Source organism: Kogia breviceps, chromosome 7 (assembly GCF_026419965.1).
Source record: "Kogia breviceps isolate mKogBre1 chromosome 7, mKogBre1 haplotype 1, whole genome shotgun sequence".
Classification (NCBI taxonomy): domain Eukaryota; kingdom Metazoa; phylum Chordata; class Mammalia; order Artiodactyla; family Physeteridae; genus Kogia; species Kogia breviceps.
This window is the reverse complement of record NC_081316.1, coordinates 22,987,598-23,007,793: the sequence shown is the minus strand read 5'-3', so window position 1 is coordinate 23,007,793 and position 20,196 is coordinate 22,987,598. Positions and strand designations below refer to the sequence as shown.

General features: G+C 46.8%; 1 protein-coding gene across 3 annotated transcripts in view; it reads left to right on the top strand.

Annotated features, from left to right (window-relative positions):
- LDLRAD3 (low density lipoprotein receptor class A domain containing 3) overlaps positions 1 to 20,196 on the top strand; it is a 253,559-nt gene that overhangs the window by 133,532 nt on the left and 99,831 nt on the right. For all 3 annotated transcript variants that reach the window (XM_067039437.1, XM_059069951.2, XM_067039436.1), the window contains one exon: positions 6,900 to 7,034. In XM_067039437.1, coding sequence (XP_066895538.1) covers positions 6,900 to 7,034 — 135 coding nt within the window. The remainder of the gene's footprint in view (positions 1 to 6,899; positions 7,035 to 20,196) is intronic.

Genomic DNA, 20,196 nt, shown 5'->3' with positions numbered 1-20,196 from the left:
AGAAAAATGTACGCTCGGAAGGGTAGGCTGGGGCAGGTCACGAAAAGTTAAGCGTCTGGTTAATAAGTACCAGGGATGTCATGTACAACATGATACATATCATTAATGCTGCTATGCATTATATATAAAAGCTGTTAAGAGAGTCAATCCTAACAGTTCTCATCACAAGGAAAAAAATTTTTGTCTAGTTGTTTAATTTTGTATCTATATGAGATAATGGATGTTCACGAAACTTATTGTGATAATCATTTCATGACGTATGTGAATCAAATCATCGTGCTGAACACCTTAAACTTTTACAGTGCTGTATGTTAATCATATCTCAATAAAACTGGAAGAGAAAAAAGTTAACAATCTAGGATTGTATTTTATACGCAAGGAGGAGCAGTTGATTCTGAGCTGAGTGCAGAGCGAGGAGAGGGAGAAGGTCAAGCATGGCTGGAGCTGGGACGTGGTGGTCCCTTTAATGGAAGTGGATCCAAGGAGAGAGGGAGAGGTTGGGGAGAGAGGGAAGGATGTCAGTTTCAGACATGCAGAGCTTGAGGTGAGGGGGCCTTCAGGCAGAGGTGTCCACGAAGCATCAGGAGAAAGAGGCTTATCGCTGGAGGGAAGATTTGGGGAGCCATCCACAGAAGGGTGGTGGTTGAAGCAGTGAAGTCGAAATTGGCAGGAGACAGGCTGGGGGGTTGGACAGGAGGTAGCCAGGCCCAGGAAGCCTTTACAAGGAGGAGGAAACAAACGGCCATTAGCAATGAATCAGGATCTGCCACTGCCACTGTGCTGCCTCTCTAAGGGTTCCGAAAGTTCCGATCCTTCGGGTCCTTAGAGGCTTGGGGAAAAGGCAGATGGGATTGAGGAACCTTTGCCTTCTCCTGCTTTACCAGAGTGGTGGCCCCTCCCCTCCTGCAGACTCGGAAGACGGAAGACGGCTTCACATGGCCCTGATCTGTCTCGGGGGCCAAGGGCTGCTGGGAGAGGTCCTGTGGGTGGACTCTGAAAGGGAAGCAAGAACTTGCAGCTGGCCTCAGACAAGCCACCTCTTCTTTGAAGGTCCAGGCTGCCAGCATTTTCCAGGCCACAAAGGAGCAGTGCTTGTTAATGGGTCGGATTATTTGCGGAGAGGCTTGGAGCCAGGCATCCTCCGTCCTGGAACAGAGGAAGTCTCGGAGCAGCTCCATCTCCCCCAGTTGCCTGGTTCCCAGGGAAACGGGGGCTGGGAAGACAAGATACCCACGGAGACCATGAGGTTAGGATGCTCGGTGAGGAAGTGGGCGGGCCCCACAGCGGGGTGGGGAGCAGATGGATGTGGGGACTGGTGGCCAGGAGGTTCTCATTGATGTGTTTTGTCAAGAACCCTCTGAGGTGGGAGCGGGGCCGACTTCACAGACTTTAAGTGGATTAAAGGCGACCTTTCCTACGTCCTGCTGGAGACAGATTGCTTCATTTCCTGTCTTGAAGCGGGTCAGTTGCTTTTGCATGACTGCAAAAGCAACTGGCTCCTTTCCTTCAGATGTGGTTGAGGTGAATGCCACCAGTTTAATTAACCACTGAGCTTAATCTTCTCACTCCTCCCTCCCCTTGGCAGGGAGAGACAACTTCTCTTTCCTGAGTACCGTGGGCTGGGAAACAGATTCTTAGATCTCTGTGTTTGTGGTGGCAATAATAGCTGGGGAACTTTGGAGTCGCGGTTGAATTTTTGAAGTTAACTCCGCGGACGGTTTTCCATCCTTATTGAAATAAATACTGTAAAATGCAATGTTCCTCTTCCTAGTTAAGCGAGTAAAATAATACATTTTTTCAGTGACTGGAAAACCTCAGGAAGGACAAAGAAAACATACATGTGAAGCACATTAAATATTGCTAGAAGATACAGAGATATAGCATCCCAAAGTAGGAAGCGTTTCGTGGTCAGTTTAGGGAGTATCTGTTGATCAGTTATATTTCAGGGTGCTGGGTGAGGATCCACGGCATCACAGAAACCCCTAAGACTTGACTTCTGTCCCCCCGAGAGCCTATAGGGTTGGTCCGCCATACGTGTACCCTGAAATCTGGCTTAAGCCTGGTAAATGCTGCAGAGGTCCTGGAAGAAATATAGTGAAACTTGAGCTATCTGGGGTCTTTGGGGAGATTTTACTCTGGTTAAGTGAGTGTGCCTCTGATGGGGATCTCCTCTTGGCTTCCTCAGTGTCTACCTCTGTTGGTGACAGTGCAGGGCCGTTCTTAGGAATGTTAGTTTTTAGACTGGGCTATGATACAGCGTTGCCTTTGGCTCCTTTTAGAACTTTCTGGTCTCTTTTGAAGCTATCTTAGGCTGCTCTGCTTTTGGAATTCTTCAGGTGGCTTTTTGTAGCTTTGTGGTCCCCTCCCATGGTTGCCAGCTTTTATTTCTTGCAGTTTGTCTGCAGATTGGCAACCGCATCCTCTCTCCCTTCTAATTTGCCGTGTCCTTGGGAATTGGAACACAAACCTTGCTGGAATGTACAGAACCTGAGAATCAACAGACCTGGGGGAGGGGACGGCTGGAAGGCCCTTCCTGAGGACACTCCCAGCACTTAAAGGACAACAACATCCCAAAGTGTGTTTTGATGCTTCAGAGGCCATTTTCTGCCTTGCCTGCTGGGATTGGGGAGGTTCCTTTAGCATCCTTTGCCTCTGTTTCTCTGCCCTGCATTGGGCCGGTGGGGGGGGGGGTGGACATAGTACTTTATGAGGAACCCTTGACAAGGAGGAATCCCAGGTGTGTTTGTTTACCAGCCTGTACCTGTGTTCTCTGAGCAACAGGGCACCTAAGTGTGAAAGACACTAAAGACGGGTTTGTGAGCCAGAGAGAATTTTGTGGGAAAAGAGAAAAGGAGAAGGAAAGTGAGTGATCACTGAGACATCTCTGCCAGACTAGACTCTTAGAAACTTTTAGTGGAGTCTTTCCAACATATTGAAAAGGAAAAATAAAATTAAATGAACACCTGTGTTTCCCAAAAGCCTGTTTTAAAAATCATATTACCTATAGTTATGGTTAAATTATTATAACTATATTAACTATGATTAATAATACCATATTGTGTATTTGAAAGTTGCTAAGAGAGTAGATCCTAAAAGTTTTCATCACAAAAGAGATTTTGTAACTATGTGTGGTGATGGGTGTTGACTTACTGTGGTGATCACCTCGCAGTATATACATATATCAAATCATTCTGTTGTACACATGAAACTAATATAATATTATATGTCAATGAAAAAAGTCATATTACCATATTGCCTTATTTGCTTCAGATTGTTAAAATAATAAAGTGTTACCAAATATTATAAGTCTATAGTACACCCCTTTCTGACCCTATCCTTCTCCCTTCTCTCCAGAGGCATCCATTGTCCTGAACTTAGGGTTGTTTCTTCCAATGCAAGTATATATTTTTGTATCTTCAATAATTGATACTATTCTTTTGCGTGGGTAACTTCATCTAATTGGTACAACACTATACATATTCTTCTGTAACTTTTATTCTTATATAACTTGCATATATCTTCTATAACTTCACCCCCTCTATTGTATTTGTGAGATTGATCCATCTTGATTCTGGTTCATTCTTTTGTTTTTTGATTTTTTAAATTGAAGTATAGTTGATTTACAGTGTTAATTTCCGCTGTACAGCAAAGTGACTCAGTTATCTACATATATACATTCTTCTTTATATTCTTTTCCATTATGGTTTATCCCAGGATATTGAATATAGTTCCCTGTGCTATACACTAGGACCTTATTGTTTATTGGTTCATTCATGTTTCACTGCTGTTCGGCGAGGGTTGGCAAACGATAGCCCCTGGGCCAAATTGGCCTATGCCCTGTTTTGAAAGTTACTTACTTTAAACGTATTTACTACCTGTAAATCAAGTTTTATTGGAGCACAGCCCTGCCCTTCATTTATGAATTGTCCATGGCCGCTTTGTACCACAACGGCAAAGTTGAGTAGTTAAAACACAGTGTAAGACCCAAACGTTAGCAAAGCCTAGAGTATTTACTATCTGGCCCTGTACAGAAAAAGCTAGCCATCCCCTCCTGTAGAATTCTAACAGTGTAGCACATGGTATTAATTCTCCTGTGGGTGAACATTTGGGTCATTTCTAATATTTTTATTTTACAAACAGTGCTTCAGCACACATTTCTGTTTGTTCAGGATTCTCCCCTGAGTGTGTAGCTGGAAGTGAAATGACTGGGCCATGGGGCATATGCCCCTTAAATATCACCAGGTATCACTAAATTGGTCTCCAAGATGGATCTGCCAATTTGCACTCCCGCGAGTAGTCTCTGAGACTTCCTCTGCCTCCCCATCCTGGCCAACAACCTGGGATTTTAAGACCTTAAGTTTGGTGACTCTGCTGCCGTTAAAGTGGTGCTTCATTACTGGCCATAGTCAACGTCTTTTCAAGTTGTTATTGAGCATTCGGCATTGCTCTGATGGGAATTGCCCTGTCACGTCCTTTGCCTATTTTCCTGTTGAGTTGTTTGTCTTTCTTTCTTTTGCGTTGTGAGAGCTCTTTCTGTCTTCTGGTCCTAGTCCTTTCGGTTATATGCATTAATACCAAATATATGTGTTCATTCTATGCACTGAAACTGGTTTTCAGCCCCTGTGGATTCTTTATCAGTAGAGCTGTGTCTTAAGATATAGTCAGTCTTAATTCATTTGAAGATATGTGTGATCTGGATATGCACATATGTACATATATACACATATATGTGGTATGTGTGTATATTACACACATGCACACGCACACCTATGTGACTTCTTTTCCTTGGGAAAGTTTGTGAGGTGGAAAGGGTCTAAGGCTGAAGAGAAGTCAGTCGATGCCATCGCGTCTGCAGGCGATCAACATCGCCTTCCCTGCTGCGGCGGCTCACATAAGTTTGCAGCAGCCCCGTCTTGGAGCAATTCAGGTGCCTTTCCAAGGCTGTCCATTCGAGTGAGCTGATCGTCGCTGCCGCTTTGGCTGCGTAGATGTGACCCACAAGGTCCCAGGGAAGCCAGAGGCCACCGTGGCGGGATGCTGGATGGTTTGGAGGGCTGCCTTGGACAAAAACCAAATGTGACTTATGGTTTCGGGTTTCCGCATTTTGGTTTTGGCTCAAGTCAGACCTTGGTTTCAGCATGATCAAGTGGAACCATTCCGTGGCCCACAGCGATTTAAATAATTAAAACTTCCATTGTCAGGCCAGACTCCTTTTGCTTACCTTCACACTGGTCTCTCATCTTCAAAACTAAGAGCACTGGCTTCCCCATCCCTCGACCTCCTCTGACCTTTCCAATCAAACTTTCTGAGTTGAACAGTTAAAAAATAAAAAACTCCACAGCCCTTTGGGTTTCCAGGGCCCTGTGAAGTCTGCAGCTATGCTCTCTGTGTGTCAATCGCTCCGTGAGGCATATGGGGGAGATAAATTACAACTGCCATCCTGCTGGTGAGGACCATCCAGAGATGCCGGCGCTGACTTGTTCCTGATCCCGTAGCCGTCTTCAGTGATGGCTGTGCCATCCCTCTCTGGTGCCCTTCGTACCACGTAGAATGCAGATGCCGGCTCAGTTTGTGACCTGAGATCCCACGATGACCCCTCTTCGTTATCACCAATATCACTCCTTCAGGGAGGACCACACTCTTGCGGACCGAGGCAGACATAACTTGGGGAGCATGTCCAACATCTCCTGAGCCTGTGCTACGTGTCAGACTCTGCTGTGTACATTTTCTCACGTGTCATCTCCTTTGATGCTTAAATTAATGCTGTAAGTAGTAGGGCTAGCTTCACGGACCTGTGACCTGCACAGGCTCTGTGCTTAGCTTAGAAGCACACCACACTTGGTTTAATGCCCAGCACTTATCTCCTTGAAGTTTTAAATAATTTTTGAACAGTTGACCTCACATTTTCAGTTTGCACTAGGCCCTGCAAATTATGGAGTCAGTTCTGCACGCAGATAAAGGAACCAAGGCTCAGAGAAGTGAAGTAAGTTACCCAAGATCACACAGCTAATACATGGAAGACTGGGGACTGGAGTAATTCCTACTTTGCTGCTCTATTTATTGAAAATAGAGCCCTGGAAAGAGCCTTGCTTGAATTGCACTGCAAGGAGTGAGGAAGCAAGATAAATTGTGCTGTAGAAATAGTGATTTTCCATGGAGATTTGCTTACATGTTGTTAAGTGGTTTTGTGCTGACCTTATGCTAGCTGGTTGCTACCTTCCTTGAGGGGGAAAGGCCGTTTCTGTCATTTTTGGGGGGGTTCCTGAAAGTGCCTGCAATAGGGAGCTGCTCAGACTGAGCCAGTGGGTTAATGGGCTTCTTTGATTGCAAAGCAGATATGGAGCTCACCTTGGTGAGCCGTAAGGAAACATGAGGACTTACCAGGCTGGTCCATAATTAGGGAATCAGAAGGATCCAACATAGGCCTTGGATTAGATTGTACCATCACTCCGTCAGTGGCAGAGGTTCACGGATCCCCGACCCATCTACTCCGTCTGGCTTTGCTCTTCTCTGTGTGTCTCTTATGTTACTGACCATTCCACTCTTGACTCTCCTGGGAGATTCAGGTTTTGCCCCAGGCCCCTCAGAGGCTGCTGGCCCGCCTAGCGGTTGACCAGTCAGGGCGAGGCGTTGCCCTCTGGCCATGTTGGTATGGTTATAGGACACCAGCATGATGACTTGGGAGAAGGAGCTTTTAGAATGGAGCAGAGTAAGTCTCATCCTGTCCAGGTCATTGCCTGACCAGTCAGTCTCCCAGGATGGGCTTTGAGTCAGCCGTCCTAGAAGATGAGCTTGCTGCCTCCCGAGCAGGACATACCCCTGGCTGGAGGAGGTTCTGGGGGGGATCCTAAGGGTACTGGCTAACCTCCCTGGTGATCTGCTCTGGTTTCCCTTTACAGCAGCAAACCCTTTGCTTTGCTCCACTGCCCGCTACCACTGCAAGAACGGCCTCTGCATTGACAAGAGCTTCATTTGCGATGGGCAAAATAACTGTCAAGACAACAGCGACGAGGAAAGCTGTGAAAGTTCTCAAGGTAGGAGCCTCCCAAGCTCTAAAAAAAATATTTATGACACCACAGCACGGTAACACTGAAGAAAACAGCACCCATCCCATGTTCAAATACAACAGCCATGTTAATTTCTGCTCTTTACCTCGAAGCCCTCGTGCACGTGGTTCTAACCGTAATGCACCTACCCTTTTGTATTTCTTATGCATTAAATATCAAGTACACATTTTCTCTTCAGAATTTTAATTTGTCCAGTTGCATTGCACACTGTCACGGAGCTCTCCTGCGGTTTTCTAAATTGTTGCATTGTTGGGGGCCACCTAGGTTGTTTCTTTCCATTGAGTTACTTCTTCAGGATAAATTCAGCAGGGTGGGACATCTGCACAGTTCATGACTACACCTCATCATTCAGCTGTTTGGAAATTTAAAAAATTTTTCCATTGCTGCTAGTATCATCTGCGCGTGTCAGGTTTATAGGAATATGCCAGGCATTCACTGTTGTTCTCTTTTTCCCGTTTTTGCTGATTCAGTAGTCATCGAATGATAGCTCCCCAAATGCTTTAATCTGCATTTCTCTGATTATGAGCAAAGTTAACATTTTCCCCTGGGTGTTTGTTTACTGCTTTGTTTCCTCTTGTATGAATTGCCTGTTCCTATCAGAGCTCTCAACCTCAGAGCTGTTGGATGGAAACTGAAGGGTGCATTTGGGGATGGAAAGAGGAGCTTTTTAGGAAACCCAGAAGGACATGGAGGGGTCATATCCTCCCCTGTTAAAACTGACTGGGTATGTTTCTTTACTCATTGTCTCTTTTCCAGTAAACATGTATTTATTTCTTCAGTGATTAGAAAAAAATACAAAGATTTTAAAATGCATGTCAATTTTAAGGCATCCTAAAAAGTATATATCTCTAATGTTATAAACAGGTATCATCCATATGTAATCTTTCCTTTACTCACTTAGTTATTATGTTGCTGTGATCCATCCATTTTCTTGTTTGTTGGCAGAGTTCATTTGTTTTCACCATTATTCAGTATTTCACTGTATGACTGTGCCACAGTTTATAAATTTAATAATACTGTAACAAAGAAAAGCAAGAGAAAGATGGATAGCTGGTTAATTCATATGTTGGGAGGCAGGAAAGATGGGAGATAAGATGAAGTTAGGCGCAGGTTCCTTTCAAGGTCCTGGCTTTTATTTTGGTTGGTGTTTATTATGTTATTAAAAATGAATGAATGACTGGGTCATGCATAGACCACTGGTGGGAGTGCGCCACAAATTAAGGAATTATGAGCCATCCAAATCCGTATGCCTGAGGTCCATAGACGAGAGAAGACAAAATGTGTATCTACATGGACTTTGCCAAAATTTGTACAGAGAGCAGCTCTGGGAGGTGAGTCTTGGGAAGAGTTAGCCTCTGATTGTCCTGACCTAGAAAATTCCCTCCTCGTGTCTTCTCCTCACCAGTGGTTCTCAAAGTTTAATCCTCAGAGGGGCAGTATCCGCATCACTTGGGAACTGTTCGGGAATGCAAAGCTCAGGATGTACCCAGCTCCACCGAATCGACCCAGGAGGTGGGCCCGGCAGTCTGTATTTTACCAAGCCCTCCAGGTGAATTGAATTCACGTGCAAATCTGTGAACCGCTATTATCCACTAACTTTAGAGAGGTTTCTAATCTTGCCATTTGCCTAGGGATTTCTAAACTTCTGATTAAGTGGTGAACGGCAAGGTGTTTCTAGGCTTATGCAAAGTCACATTTTTATAGACCAAAGCATATGGCGCTGGGCCATCGTCGGCCACTGGCAGTGGTAGAGGAACAGTATTCACAGAATCAAGTAAATATTAGCTTAGATAGGCGGGATTGAGAAAAATTTTCCATATATATTGTTTCTTATGCGTTTATGTATCCTAGACTCACTAATGGTGCCCTGAGATGGTCAACAAAAGGACTTTCAAGTCTAAAACTTGGAAGTTAGGGAATTCGTCCTGATGCTTTTAGCAGCACCTACAATGCTCCCCCCAGCCCATGCCTATCCCAGCATTTTGCTGAAGCAGATTTTTGCTTGCCCTTTAGAAGAACTGTTCCTCTGAAGGCTGGTTCAAGTCCAGCTCGTTTCTTTCTATATGTTGTACTTCATATTATAAGCATGAGGGGTAGGAAGAGTTGGTGGTGGACACATACACACCAAGCCCAACTCTTGGCAAATGCCTTACTTGGAGCAACTTACCTTAGAATCTCAGCTTTGTGCCTTCCATACCCAATGACCTTCCTTTAGAAAATAAGCTCTTTTTGCATGTGCTCTCAGAAAACTAGTCCCATCAGGGCATGGATAACAGCTATCCGTTGCTGTCAATGTGACAGCCTCTGAGCAAGGATGCCCATTGCAGAAAGGCATCTCCATTAGCTACCTAAGAACAGGAAGCTTTTTAGCCTCTCGAATCACACAGATCCTACCTAGTAGCATAGGTAGTGCCCTGCACATAGTGGATTCAGTGAGTGCTGAAGACTGGAAAAGATTTCTTTGTAAGGTGTTGTTATTAAGCTGTGTTTAATTTGTACCTTGTGCAGCATTACACTGTACACGTGCTAAAGTTATGTGAGTTCAAGTATCCATAATCTATTAAAATAATCGTTAAGAAGTATTATTATTATTGTTTAAACAGAACAGATGATTCTGTCGTTGCCTCGATGGGCATACGCCCCGCAGCGTGCGTGAGATGGTAATCTGGACCTCCGTTCCCTCGGCCGGCCTGCAGTTTTGTTTTGTTTCGTTTTTTGTTTTTTAAATTTATTTATTTATTTTTGGCTGTGTTGGGTCTTCGTTTCTGTGCGAGGGCTTTCTCTAGTTGTGGCAATCGGAGGCCACTCTTCACCGCGGTGCGCGGGCCTCTCACTGCCGCGGCCTCTCTTGTTGCGGAGCACAGGCTCCAGACGCTCAGGCTCAGCAGTTGTGGCTCACGGGCCCAGTTGCTCCACGGCATGTGGGATCTTCCCAGACCGGGGCTCGAACCCGTGTCCCCTGCATTGGCAGGCAGACTCTCAACCACTGCGCCACCAGGGAAGCCCCAGCCTGCAGTTTTGCATCTCTCTTAACGGAGTAAACGTCTCTCTGCTCCAAGTGTGATTCTGGTATTGAAGGGGATGCTTTTCTCTATCACGGAGCTGCTAAAGCAAACTGCTGAATTTGGTGTTAAAAGGAACACCGTTGTGCCCGTGCTGGGGGAAATCCTGACCCATACTGGGCTTTTGAGAGACTGTAGTGTCTTCCTGAGGAATTTCACAGGCATCTTGAGTAGACAGTGTATCATCTTATACCATGTAGGATTTGACCTATTGTCATCTTAATAATAGAGAATATTTATCGAACCCTACCCTGCACCAGGTACTGCGTTGGACACCTTCTGTACACGAGCTCATTTAGTTAAAACACATCCTATCTGCTTCTGCTGGGCTTCCAGCCCTTGAAAAATGCATCTTTGCTTTCAGTTGATGTGGGAGAAGAAAATTATATTTTATAATGTTTATTTTGATGGATTGGAGAAAGCTGACCCCAAGACAGGAAATAGGGTGCTTGAAATACTTCTGATTTGCTGAGGGTATGAAAAAGTCGTGTCTCCACTGAGAGACACCAGCTTTGGGTGCACCTCTCCTTCCTTCTTCCTCTCATCCCCATTTAGTTCCCTTCCTTACGCTGACCTTTCAAAGCAACAGCAAACCCTGCCAGGACTCGGAGGCGGGAATGGGACCATGAAAGTGCAGTCATTACCGTACCTTTCGATTCCAGATGGGATGTAGTGGAGACCAAAGAACACCGTGGTGGAATCGAATTGTTAACTGCGGCTTCATTCATTGGAAGCATAACCTGTTACCAGATAATTCCACAAGCAGTGGCTTTGGAGCAAGCTTTGCATATGGCTTTCTGTTGCTTAGGAACTTTCCCTGGGAGGGTGCACCTTGGGGGTCAGCAGGTGCTGCTGTGCGCATATTGGCTGGGGCCAGCACTCAGGGGGCCTTCAATATGTAGGATTCAGTCCTAACTGAACAGATAGATTCTTTCCAACTTTGGATACATGGCAATGTGGCAGGCAGCCTTCAGTGGTCCGCAGCCCCTGGGGTTCATGCCCTGGTATAATTCCATCCCTTTGCATGTGATCTGGACCTCGGAACTAACTTTTTTTTTCAATTGTGGCAATCTACACTTAACATAAAATTTACCATATTAACCATCTTTTTTTTTTTTTTTTTTTTTTTTTTTTTTTTTTTTTTTTGCGGTATGCGGGCCTCTCACTGTTGTGGCCTCTCCCGTTGCGGAGCACAGGCCCCGGACGCACAGGCTCAGCGGCCATGGCTCACGGGCTCAGTTGCTCCGCGGCATGTGGGATCCCCCCGAACCAGGGCACGAACCCGCGTCCCCCGCATCGACAGGCGGACTCTCAACCACTGCGCCACCAGGGAAGCCCCATATTAACCATCTTTTAAGTATATGGTTCAACAGTGTTAAGTACATTTCACCTTATTGTGCAACCAATCTCCAGAACATTTCCATTTTGCAAAACTAAAATTCTCTATACCCATTAAACAACAACTCCCCATTCCCCCTCCCCCAACCCCTGGCAACTGCTGTTCTACTTTGTTTCTATGAATTTGACTATTCTAGATACCTCATATAAATGGAATAATACAGTATTTGTCTTTTTGTGACTGCCTTGGTTCACTTATGGAATGTCTTCAGAGTTCCTCCATGTTGTAGCGTATGTCAGAATTTCCTTCCTTTTTAGTTAAGGCTGAATAATACTCCATTGTACCTTGGTACCGCATTTTGTGTATCCATTCATCTGTTGATAGACACTTGAGTTGCCTCCACCTTTTGGGTTTTGTGAGTCACGCTGCTGTGAACATCGGTGTACAAATTGTGACTCGCTTTTTACAAAGAAAATAGCAGCAGAAGTGATAGGATGTCAATTCCAAGATAAGATTACAAAAGACTCCACGTCTGTTTTGCTTATTCTGTCTTGCTCACTCTGACGGCAGCGGCTGCCATGTTGTGGGCTGCACCATGGATAGGCCCATGCGGCAAGGAACTGGGGAAGGCTCCGACCAAATGCCAGCAGGGAATGGAGGCCTCCAGGAGCCACGGGAGTGAGCTCAGAAGTGGCCTCTCCCTTCGTCCAACCTTGAGCTATCTGCAGCCCCAGGAGGCACTTCAACTGTAGCCTTGTAAGAGGCTTGAGCTAGAGCTCAGCCACTCCTGAATTTCTGAGCCACAGAAACTGTGAGATGATAAATATTTTGTTCTTTAAGCCTGTAGGTTTTGGAGTAATTTGTTATGGCATAATAGAGAACCGACACCATGAATACCTCTTAAGTGGGCCCCACTTCTGATCGTTCTAGTAACAGAGAGCTTATGAAGACTCAGGTGATGGTGAGTCAGTCCTTTGGAAGGAGATCCAGCAGGGTGTTTATAAGAATAGCCATCATGTTAAGCACTAACTGTCAGGCACCATTCGAAGCATTTTACTTACGTCTTCCTACTCCGTCCTCACAAAATCCCTGTGAGAGGAGGATCCTCTCACAGAAAGTGACCCCCATTTTTCCAGATGAAGAACCCAAGGAACAGAGAGGTTCCCTAGTTGTGCCATGTCCACGCAGCAAGTAAGTGGTGAAGCCGGGAATGGGAACTCAGGTCCTCTGACGTACGAGCTAACATCCTCCATCACCCCGTGATGTAGCTATCTGGTTATTACTGTCCTGGGACCAGGCACAGCAGACATTGCCCGGCCTTGGTCCTGTGAGCTCAGAGAGGAGGTTGTGTATGAGGCTGGCATATTCCCTCTCTTTGTACTCAAGGTTTCCTGTCAGTCAGGAAGACGAATGATGCTTGTCCGCTTTCCCGCCTCCTGAGGAATGCCGGGAAGATAAGCTCTTCTGAAGAAGCCACCAATGCCAGGATAGTTAATTGAGTATATTGGCAATTGGGTTGCTGTTTCTTTATCTCGCTTGCTGTATGCTGGTGATAATGCTTAGAGGAGAATTTGGAAAGCTGGCCATGAGGTTTGGCAACTCACCAGAAGCTAACAGTGACAGCTTTGTCTTGTTTCTTCTGTAGAGTTGTGTGTGTATGTGTGTGTGTGTGTGTGTGTGTGTGTGTGTGTGTGTGTGTGTGTGAGTGTGAGAGAGAGAGAGAGAGAGAGAGAGAGAGAGAGGGCAAGAGAGCACATGAACTGTCCTTTCCGGAGTTTTTGTTAGGGGGGCACGTAATGGGGTGCCCCCGTGTGCCGGGCCCTGAGCTGCATGCAGGGGATACAAAAATGGTTATGTTGTCTCTTGAATTGTGTTCTCCCCTGTAATTCATATGTTGAAGTCCTAAACCCCCAGGAAGTGACCTTGCTTGGAAATTGGGTCATTGCATCGTAGTTAGTTAAGATGAGGTCACACTGCCTGAGGGTGGGCTGCTAATCCTATATGACTAGTGTCCTTACCAAAAGGGCATGTTTGGACACAGATACACAGAGGGAGGCGGCCGTGGGAACATGAAGGGAGAACTTGGGTGATGTGTCTACGACCCAAGGAATGCCAGAGATTGCCGGCAAACCACCAGAAGCCGGGGAAGAGGCACTTCCAGCCTCCAGAACCGCGAGACAGGAAATCTGTGTTGTTGAAGCTGTCTAGTTGGTGGTGCTTGGTTACAGCAGCCCTAGCAAATCCATACGGCTTCCCAGAAGTCACACTCAGGCAGAGCACAGCTCTACGCCAGTGCCACAGCAGAAATACAAACAAAGAGACACAAAACTGCTGGCAGGTGACCAAAGTGCAAAAGCAAAGGGAGATGAGGACATAAGGGAGCCGTGAAAGCACTCGGTGTCTTCATGGAATCGGGACAGTTGAGGGTGCATCCTCCTGGTGGGGAGAGGTGCTGGGTAGAGCTGTGCTTGGTTAATGGGGGCATCTCCCAGGTTGTATTTTGAGATGTTCATTTTCTGTACTTGGTGTGCAGGCCTCATGAACTCTGTCTCCACAACAGCCCTGGGACTGAAATCAGGGCACCAGAACTCCTCCAGGTTTCCTTAAAGTCCTGACCAAGACCATCAACACTTCTGTTGTCCAGTCACCTTAGGACGGTTGGACTTGGGTCTTTCACCCTCTGGTCCTAATGCCCCAGCTGACCTAAATTAGCCAGTCACCCTGGCGGTCGCCAAGGGGGAGGGGGTTAGGGAAGGGTGGAGAGGGAGGTGGGGGTAAGCAGATGTAAGCTTTTATGTATAGAATGGGCAAATGACAAGGTCCTAGTGTATAACACAGAGAACTATATTCAATATCCTGTGATAAACCATAATGGAAAAAATATTAAAAAAAGAATATATGTGTATAACTGAGTCACTTTGCTGTACAGCAGTAATTAACACAACATTGTAAATCAACTATATTTCAATTTTAAAATTTTTTTAATAAATAAAATAGGGCTTCCCTGGTGGCGCAGCGGTTGGGAGTCCGCCTGCCAATGCAGGGGACGCGGGTTCTTGCCCCAGTCCGGGAAGATCCCACATGTCGCGGAGCGGCTGGGCCCGTGAGCCATGACCGCTGAGCCTGCGCGTCCGGAGCCTGTGCTCTGCAACGGGAGAGGCCGCAGCAGTGAGAAGCCCGTGTACTGCAAAAACAAACAATCAATAAAATAGCCAGTCACCCACTCAAATTGGGACCTGGAGCCTAGGCTTACAATGGTTAAATAATCAGCTGCAGAAAGAAAGAATTAGGGATGGTGATTGCTTCTTACTCTATCCTCTCAAATAAATACCTCAAATAAAGCCTGACAGCTGAGGGAACCAAGGAGGAGGGTCCTTGTGCCTGCCGGGCAGAGGGCTGACCAGTTCCGACCACCACTGCTAACTCAGGAGCTTTCACCTGTGGTGACCAGGGCCATGTTCTCTATGGGCCATTAAGGGAGCTGTCCTTCAGTGCTGTGGAAATGTGAGGTTGGTGTCCCTTCACAGACCTCTCCTCCATATGGGGCCTATGGTGGGTGGATTCTTACTCTCAGATCTTTACTCCCCACCTCTATCCTGTGACAGTAGCCAGAGGAAGTGTCCCTACCTGTGGATGCCAGGCTTGCTTTGGCCGTGGAATGTTGGTAGACGGACAAGAAGGGCGATTGGAATGTGCTGTGCCCCAGTGCTTGGTCTCTTTCCTTCTAATGATCTGCTATGAGATAAATATATTACTGGTCCATGGAAAAGTGTCACATGGGTCAGACCGGAACCCAACCCACGGCCTGGGGTCAGTCCCAGCTGAGGCCACAAAGATACAGCCAACCGGCAGACCCGTGGCAAGATAATAAATCTCTAATGTGGTCAGTCACTGAGATTTTAAGGTGTATTTGTGATGTAGGAAAACCCGACTAATATCAGATCTTCGGGAAACGTGTGTGTATGCCAGTATGTATTTATCAGGTATTGATGGCTGCCATGTGCCAGGTACTTTGCCCATTAGATACAGGGACATACCTTATTTTGACAAGCACCAAGATGCCATCGAGTGTAAGACCCACTATTATTTTATGTTATGCTGAGAAAGAGAAAATGGTAACAAATTATGACGGACTGTTGATTTTAAGATGCATCCCAATTTTGGAATGTTAAAATGGGAGAAAAAAAATGTGGCTTTTAGAATGGAAGATGGGAATAGGTGGTAATAAGGGAACAAGATAAGTGTGATCTCTACTCTGATGGCACCTACATCCTAGTAGGAAAAACAGGCATTGAGTTGGTTACTGGTGTGAAGAGTTTGTGGAAAAGGCAAAGACAGGATGCTTTGGAAGCGAGTGACAGGACACTGTAGGGTACTGAGACCTTCTTGAGAAAGTGGCGCTGAAGCTGAAACGGGAAGGATAAGGAGGAATTAACTGGATAAGAGGAGGGCAGGGTGCGGGGAGAAGGAACCTTCTCGGCAGAAGGACCTGTAGGGTAGAAGATCCAGGATTGAGCATTTGAACAGCGTGGTGCATTTAAAGGGCCGAAAATCCACGCGACACCCTCTCTGTCTGGTGGACAGGAGGAGAGCAACTTGGAAGCAAGCCGGAGCGGTCCACAGTGGCCTGTGGATTGGTGTCCTGGGGAGCCACATGAAAGGTCTTAGACTTTCTCTATGGCCAGTGGGAAGTCATGGACCAGACGTGTGAAGGGGGTGACACTGGGGACAGACGGGCCGATGGCTTCAAGAAGTGTTTGGGGCTGTGGCATCGTCACGATTTGATGATAAACTTCATGGGGGTGGCCAGGGGTAGAAGTGGCCTGCGGCAGGTCACCGTGGGGATGCTGATTTTGTGGGACCGGAGAACCTGCTGTCGCATCTTCCAGTTGTGCCTGCTCTTTGCCCTTCCTCTCTAAGCCCCCCACTGGCTAATTGAGAGGAAAAGGAGCTTATGCTTGTGGAGGAGACCTTTGCTTTCTGTCGCCGGATAAAACCAAGTGACCGTGCGGCCAAAGATTTGTAGAGAAACCATGGAGGGCATGAGATGGGAGAAGTGCTAGTTTTTTTGTTTCATTTTCAAGTATGAATGGGAAAGAGCTTTATATATTTTTTAAAAATCATAGTCTGGGGTTAGGGGATCCAACCCCAAATGTCGCAACCTAGAATGTGTTGGGTGATCAGTGCTTACCACAAAACTCGTGCCGCCAGACTATGTCAAGAGCATCATTAGAGGGGTCCTTGGAGCGAGTCGTCACCCTGAAAGGATTTATTTGGCTTTACCTAGAATAAAACCGCTGGAGGTACAGTTCACAGGAGGAATGCGGAAGCCGTTTCTTCACTTTTCATTTGAGAGTTTGAAAGCCCAGCTGGGCCGGGAGAGGCAGAAATGCTGACTTCATTGGAAGAACCAGAAGGAGGTTGAGAGAGGTTGATTGTGCCTTTCTGTGTCTGTGGGGCTCTCTTCTTAGTAACTGAGTGTTTGCATCACGAAAGCCTCCATTTCTTTAACCACCACAGCAGGCATCTGAGGATTTCTAACGTGTCCTTCTAGAAGCAAGTCAGAATGATTCTCCGTTCACGACAGTAATTGCTTCCTGATCTGGTAGCCACCGTGCTCATCTTCGGAGCTGTTTCTGCGGTCTCCCCCATTCCCCACCTACGTTCCCCTTCTCCCCCGCCCCCGTCCTGGCTTCTGCCCCCCATCCGTCCCTCCCTCTCCCTGGCATGTGGTAGATCCCGCCTGGACACATGGCAGAGCGTACCCCTTCCTGAGGCAGGTGGACTAAGTTTCGGGGGAGGGGGACCGAGTATGGGGCTTACTGTCTCTCTGCAAGTTTTCTGAGCTGGAGGACAAGCCGTGTTGCGCTGTTTGGTTGTGCAGGGGACATTTGTCTGTCCGTGGACAGCTTGTGGCCCTCAGCTCCCCACCCAGTACCCTTTCACTGTCTTGACTCTTCTCCCTCTTCCTTCAAACACAGATCGTTGGCACAGTGCCTGCTACTGCCTGGCCTACCTGGGTTCTGGAAGAAACACAAAGCTCAGTCAGATCACAGTTGCTCATAGTTGGCAAGGGAGAAGCATCACGCCCCAGGGATAATTACCCCGAAATGTGATAAATGCTGTAATAGAGGAAGGAACAGCACGCCGTGGGGGACACGAGGACATGACTGCGACAGTGGGGAATGACTGTTTTTCCTAGGGGATATGGGCAGCCTTCAGAGGAGGGAAATCTCTGCCCAGTCGTTAAGCATAAATAAAAATGGACCCAGCAACAAGCACGAGGCTGGGCATCTAGCCAGAGGGAATAGCATATTCAGAGACAGAGATTCCAAACGGCCAGAGCAAAGTGTGCTTGGTGGGGCGGGGGGGGGGGGGTGCGTGGAGGGACGTGAAGCTGTCAGGGGGCTTGAGGCTAGCTTGTCAGGCCCCCTCCCTGGGTGCTTCCGTTGGAAGGTGGAGCCCAAGGAGGAAAATCAGGAGAAATGAGATGCTCCGCTCTGGTAGAGGAATTCACAAGAGGGGCTGGTTATCACTACCTGCAATGAGAATTTTTTTTTTTTTTTTTTTTTTGCGGTACGCGGACCTCTCACTGCTGTGGCCTCACCCGTTGCGGAGCACAGGCTCCGGATGCGCAGGCTCAGCGGCCATGGCTCACGGGCCCAGCCGCTCTGCGGCATGTGGGATCCTCCCTGACCGGGGCACGAACCCGTGTCCCCTGCATCGGCAGGCGGACTCCCAACCACTGCGCCACCAGGGAAGCCATGCAATGAGAATTTTGATTCTCCGTGGGTCTTACAGAGCTTTGCTAGTCCATTGGCAGGGGAGATCTAATTGAGACTTGGGCATACTGTAAATGAGACCGCATAATAATAGAATCTGTGAATTCTCCAGGATGAGAATAGCTTGGGCGGTTAGATGGCCACATGCTGGGTATTTCCATCCGCCACCCTTGACGAGAGGCTTGAAAATCTCCCTGGGGTTATGCAATCCAGTAAATATCTTTCTTTTTTTTGGCAACGGTTTGGCCATCTGAGAGCTCTGTGACCTGTGGGAAATGAAAATGTGCTCTGATGTTGCAGATATCTTGTCATATCCCCCAAACGCTCCCAGCACCTCTTTCTTGCTCCCTCCTTGTTTCTCTCTGGAAATTCAGCAGGTTATGTCTGGTTAGTCTTTGGTTCTGAAATGCCACAAAATGACACTTAAACACTTTTCCTTTCTGTGAGTTCTCTTCCCTGAGATCTTGTGCTCTGTGTAATGTGTGTGCTGCTCAAATTACCGTCAGTGGGTCAGCTTTTATTGAAGGTCTTCTTTTGCAGAACGCACTGCTAGGTGCTATGAGAAATCAAGAGACTTCCTAGCAGCAGCTCTGTTTCCTAGTAACTTATTTTTCAGTTGGAGAGGAAGACCAGGAATACATAACCGCTCCTTTGATCAACACTACTAACTTGAGAAATGTCCCAATAAGCCCTTGTGTTTGACAATATGTATACATTAATGCTCCATATATTCTGGGTGCCAAAGTATATTGAATATGTCGTGTTAGCTGCCCTGTCCTCAGCTCCTTCCAGACTGTCTGCTCCACTCATGACCTTTGGAAGGGCAAAGGTCACTTTCCAAGACAGTTCCCCGCCACCTCAGCCACTGTTGACCCAACTAGGCTTAGACACCTGACCCACGACCGGTCAGTTCATGGGCTGGCCAGCAGCAAATCAGAATGACTGTCTCAAACTCAGACACTCAGGGTTGAACAGCCTTAGGAGGCTAAGCAAACACTGTGTAGAGGTAGGACCCAGCAACGTGGCTGCCACAGTTGGGAAGGGCAGAATTCACAGTTGAGAGGGCTGGTCTGCTTAGAGGGGACATCTAAGAGGCCAGAGGTGGTAGTCCCCATAGAAGGATGGAGAGGGTACTTGCTTTATCCTGGATGGCTTCCTAATTCCCAGCTCTAGCTCCCATGAGGCCCAATGTCTCTACCTTTCACTGAGACTTCTGGGACCTAGAGCAAAACTTTGTCTTCATTTGAACTGGCTTGAGTGAGTTACAAGTGATAATCTACTGAAAGAGTGGTCAGTGTCAGTCATTCATGGAATCATGGAAGACTTATATTATGTACTTCAGACAATTAGGAGGGACTCAGAAGATGGGAAATGTAGAGGAAACAGGGATATGAGCAAATTGGGGGGAATCTTTGGGATCTGGTTTCTAGTGTTTCTTCTCTGATTCTTTCTAACATTAGGTTCTTAGTTTAAAAGACTAGAGACAGTCCAGGGACTATGTATTGGTTAGGAAATAGGCTAAGCTGCTGTAACAAAGAGACCCCAACATATAGTGGCTAAAATACGATGGAAGTTATAACTTAAATAAGTGCCTTAAATAAGATGAATTCTCTCACATATGACATCCCAAAGATGAGCAGTCTGGGCCAATAGGGAGCTCTGCCCTCCCCCAAGGTTGCTCCAAAGGTCACTATTTCCCAGGTATCAGGAAGGAGGAAAGAAGGGGAAACCAGGATAGGCTGCTTCATTTTTAAGGCAGTGAACTGAAAGTTGCACACATCACTTTTATTTCTACTCCAGAGACCTGAACTTAGTCACATGACCATAACTAGCTGCAAGAGAGGCTGAGAAAGGTATTCTTAATCATTTGGGTATCTATATGCTCAGCTAAAACCCAGGAGTATATATCTGAAAAGACAGAAAGGGAGAATGAATAGATACTGGGG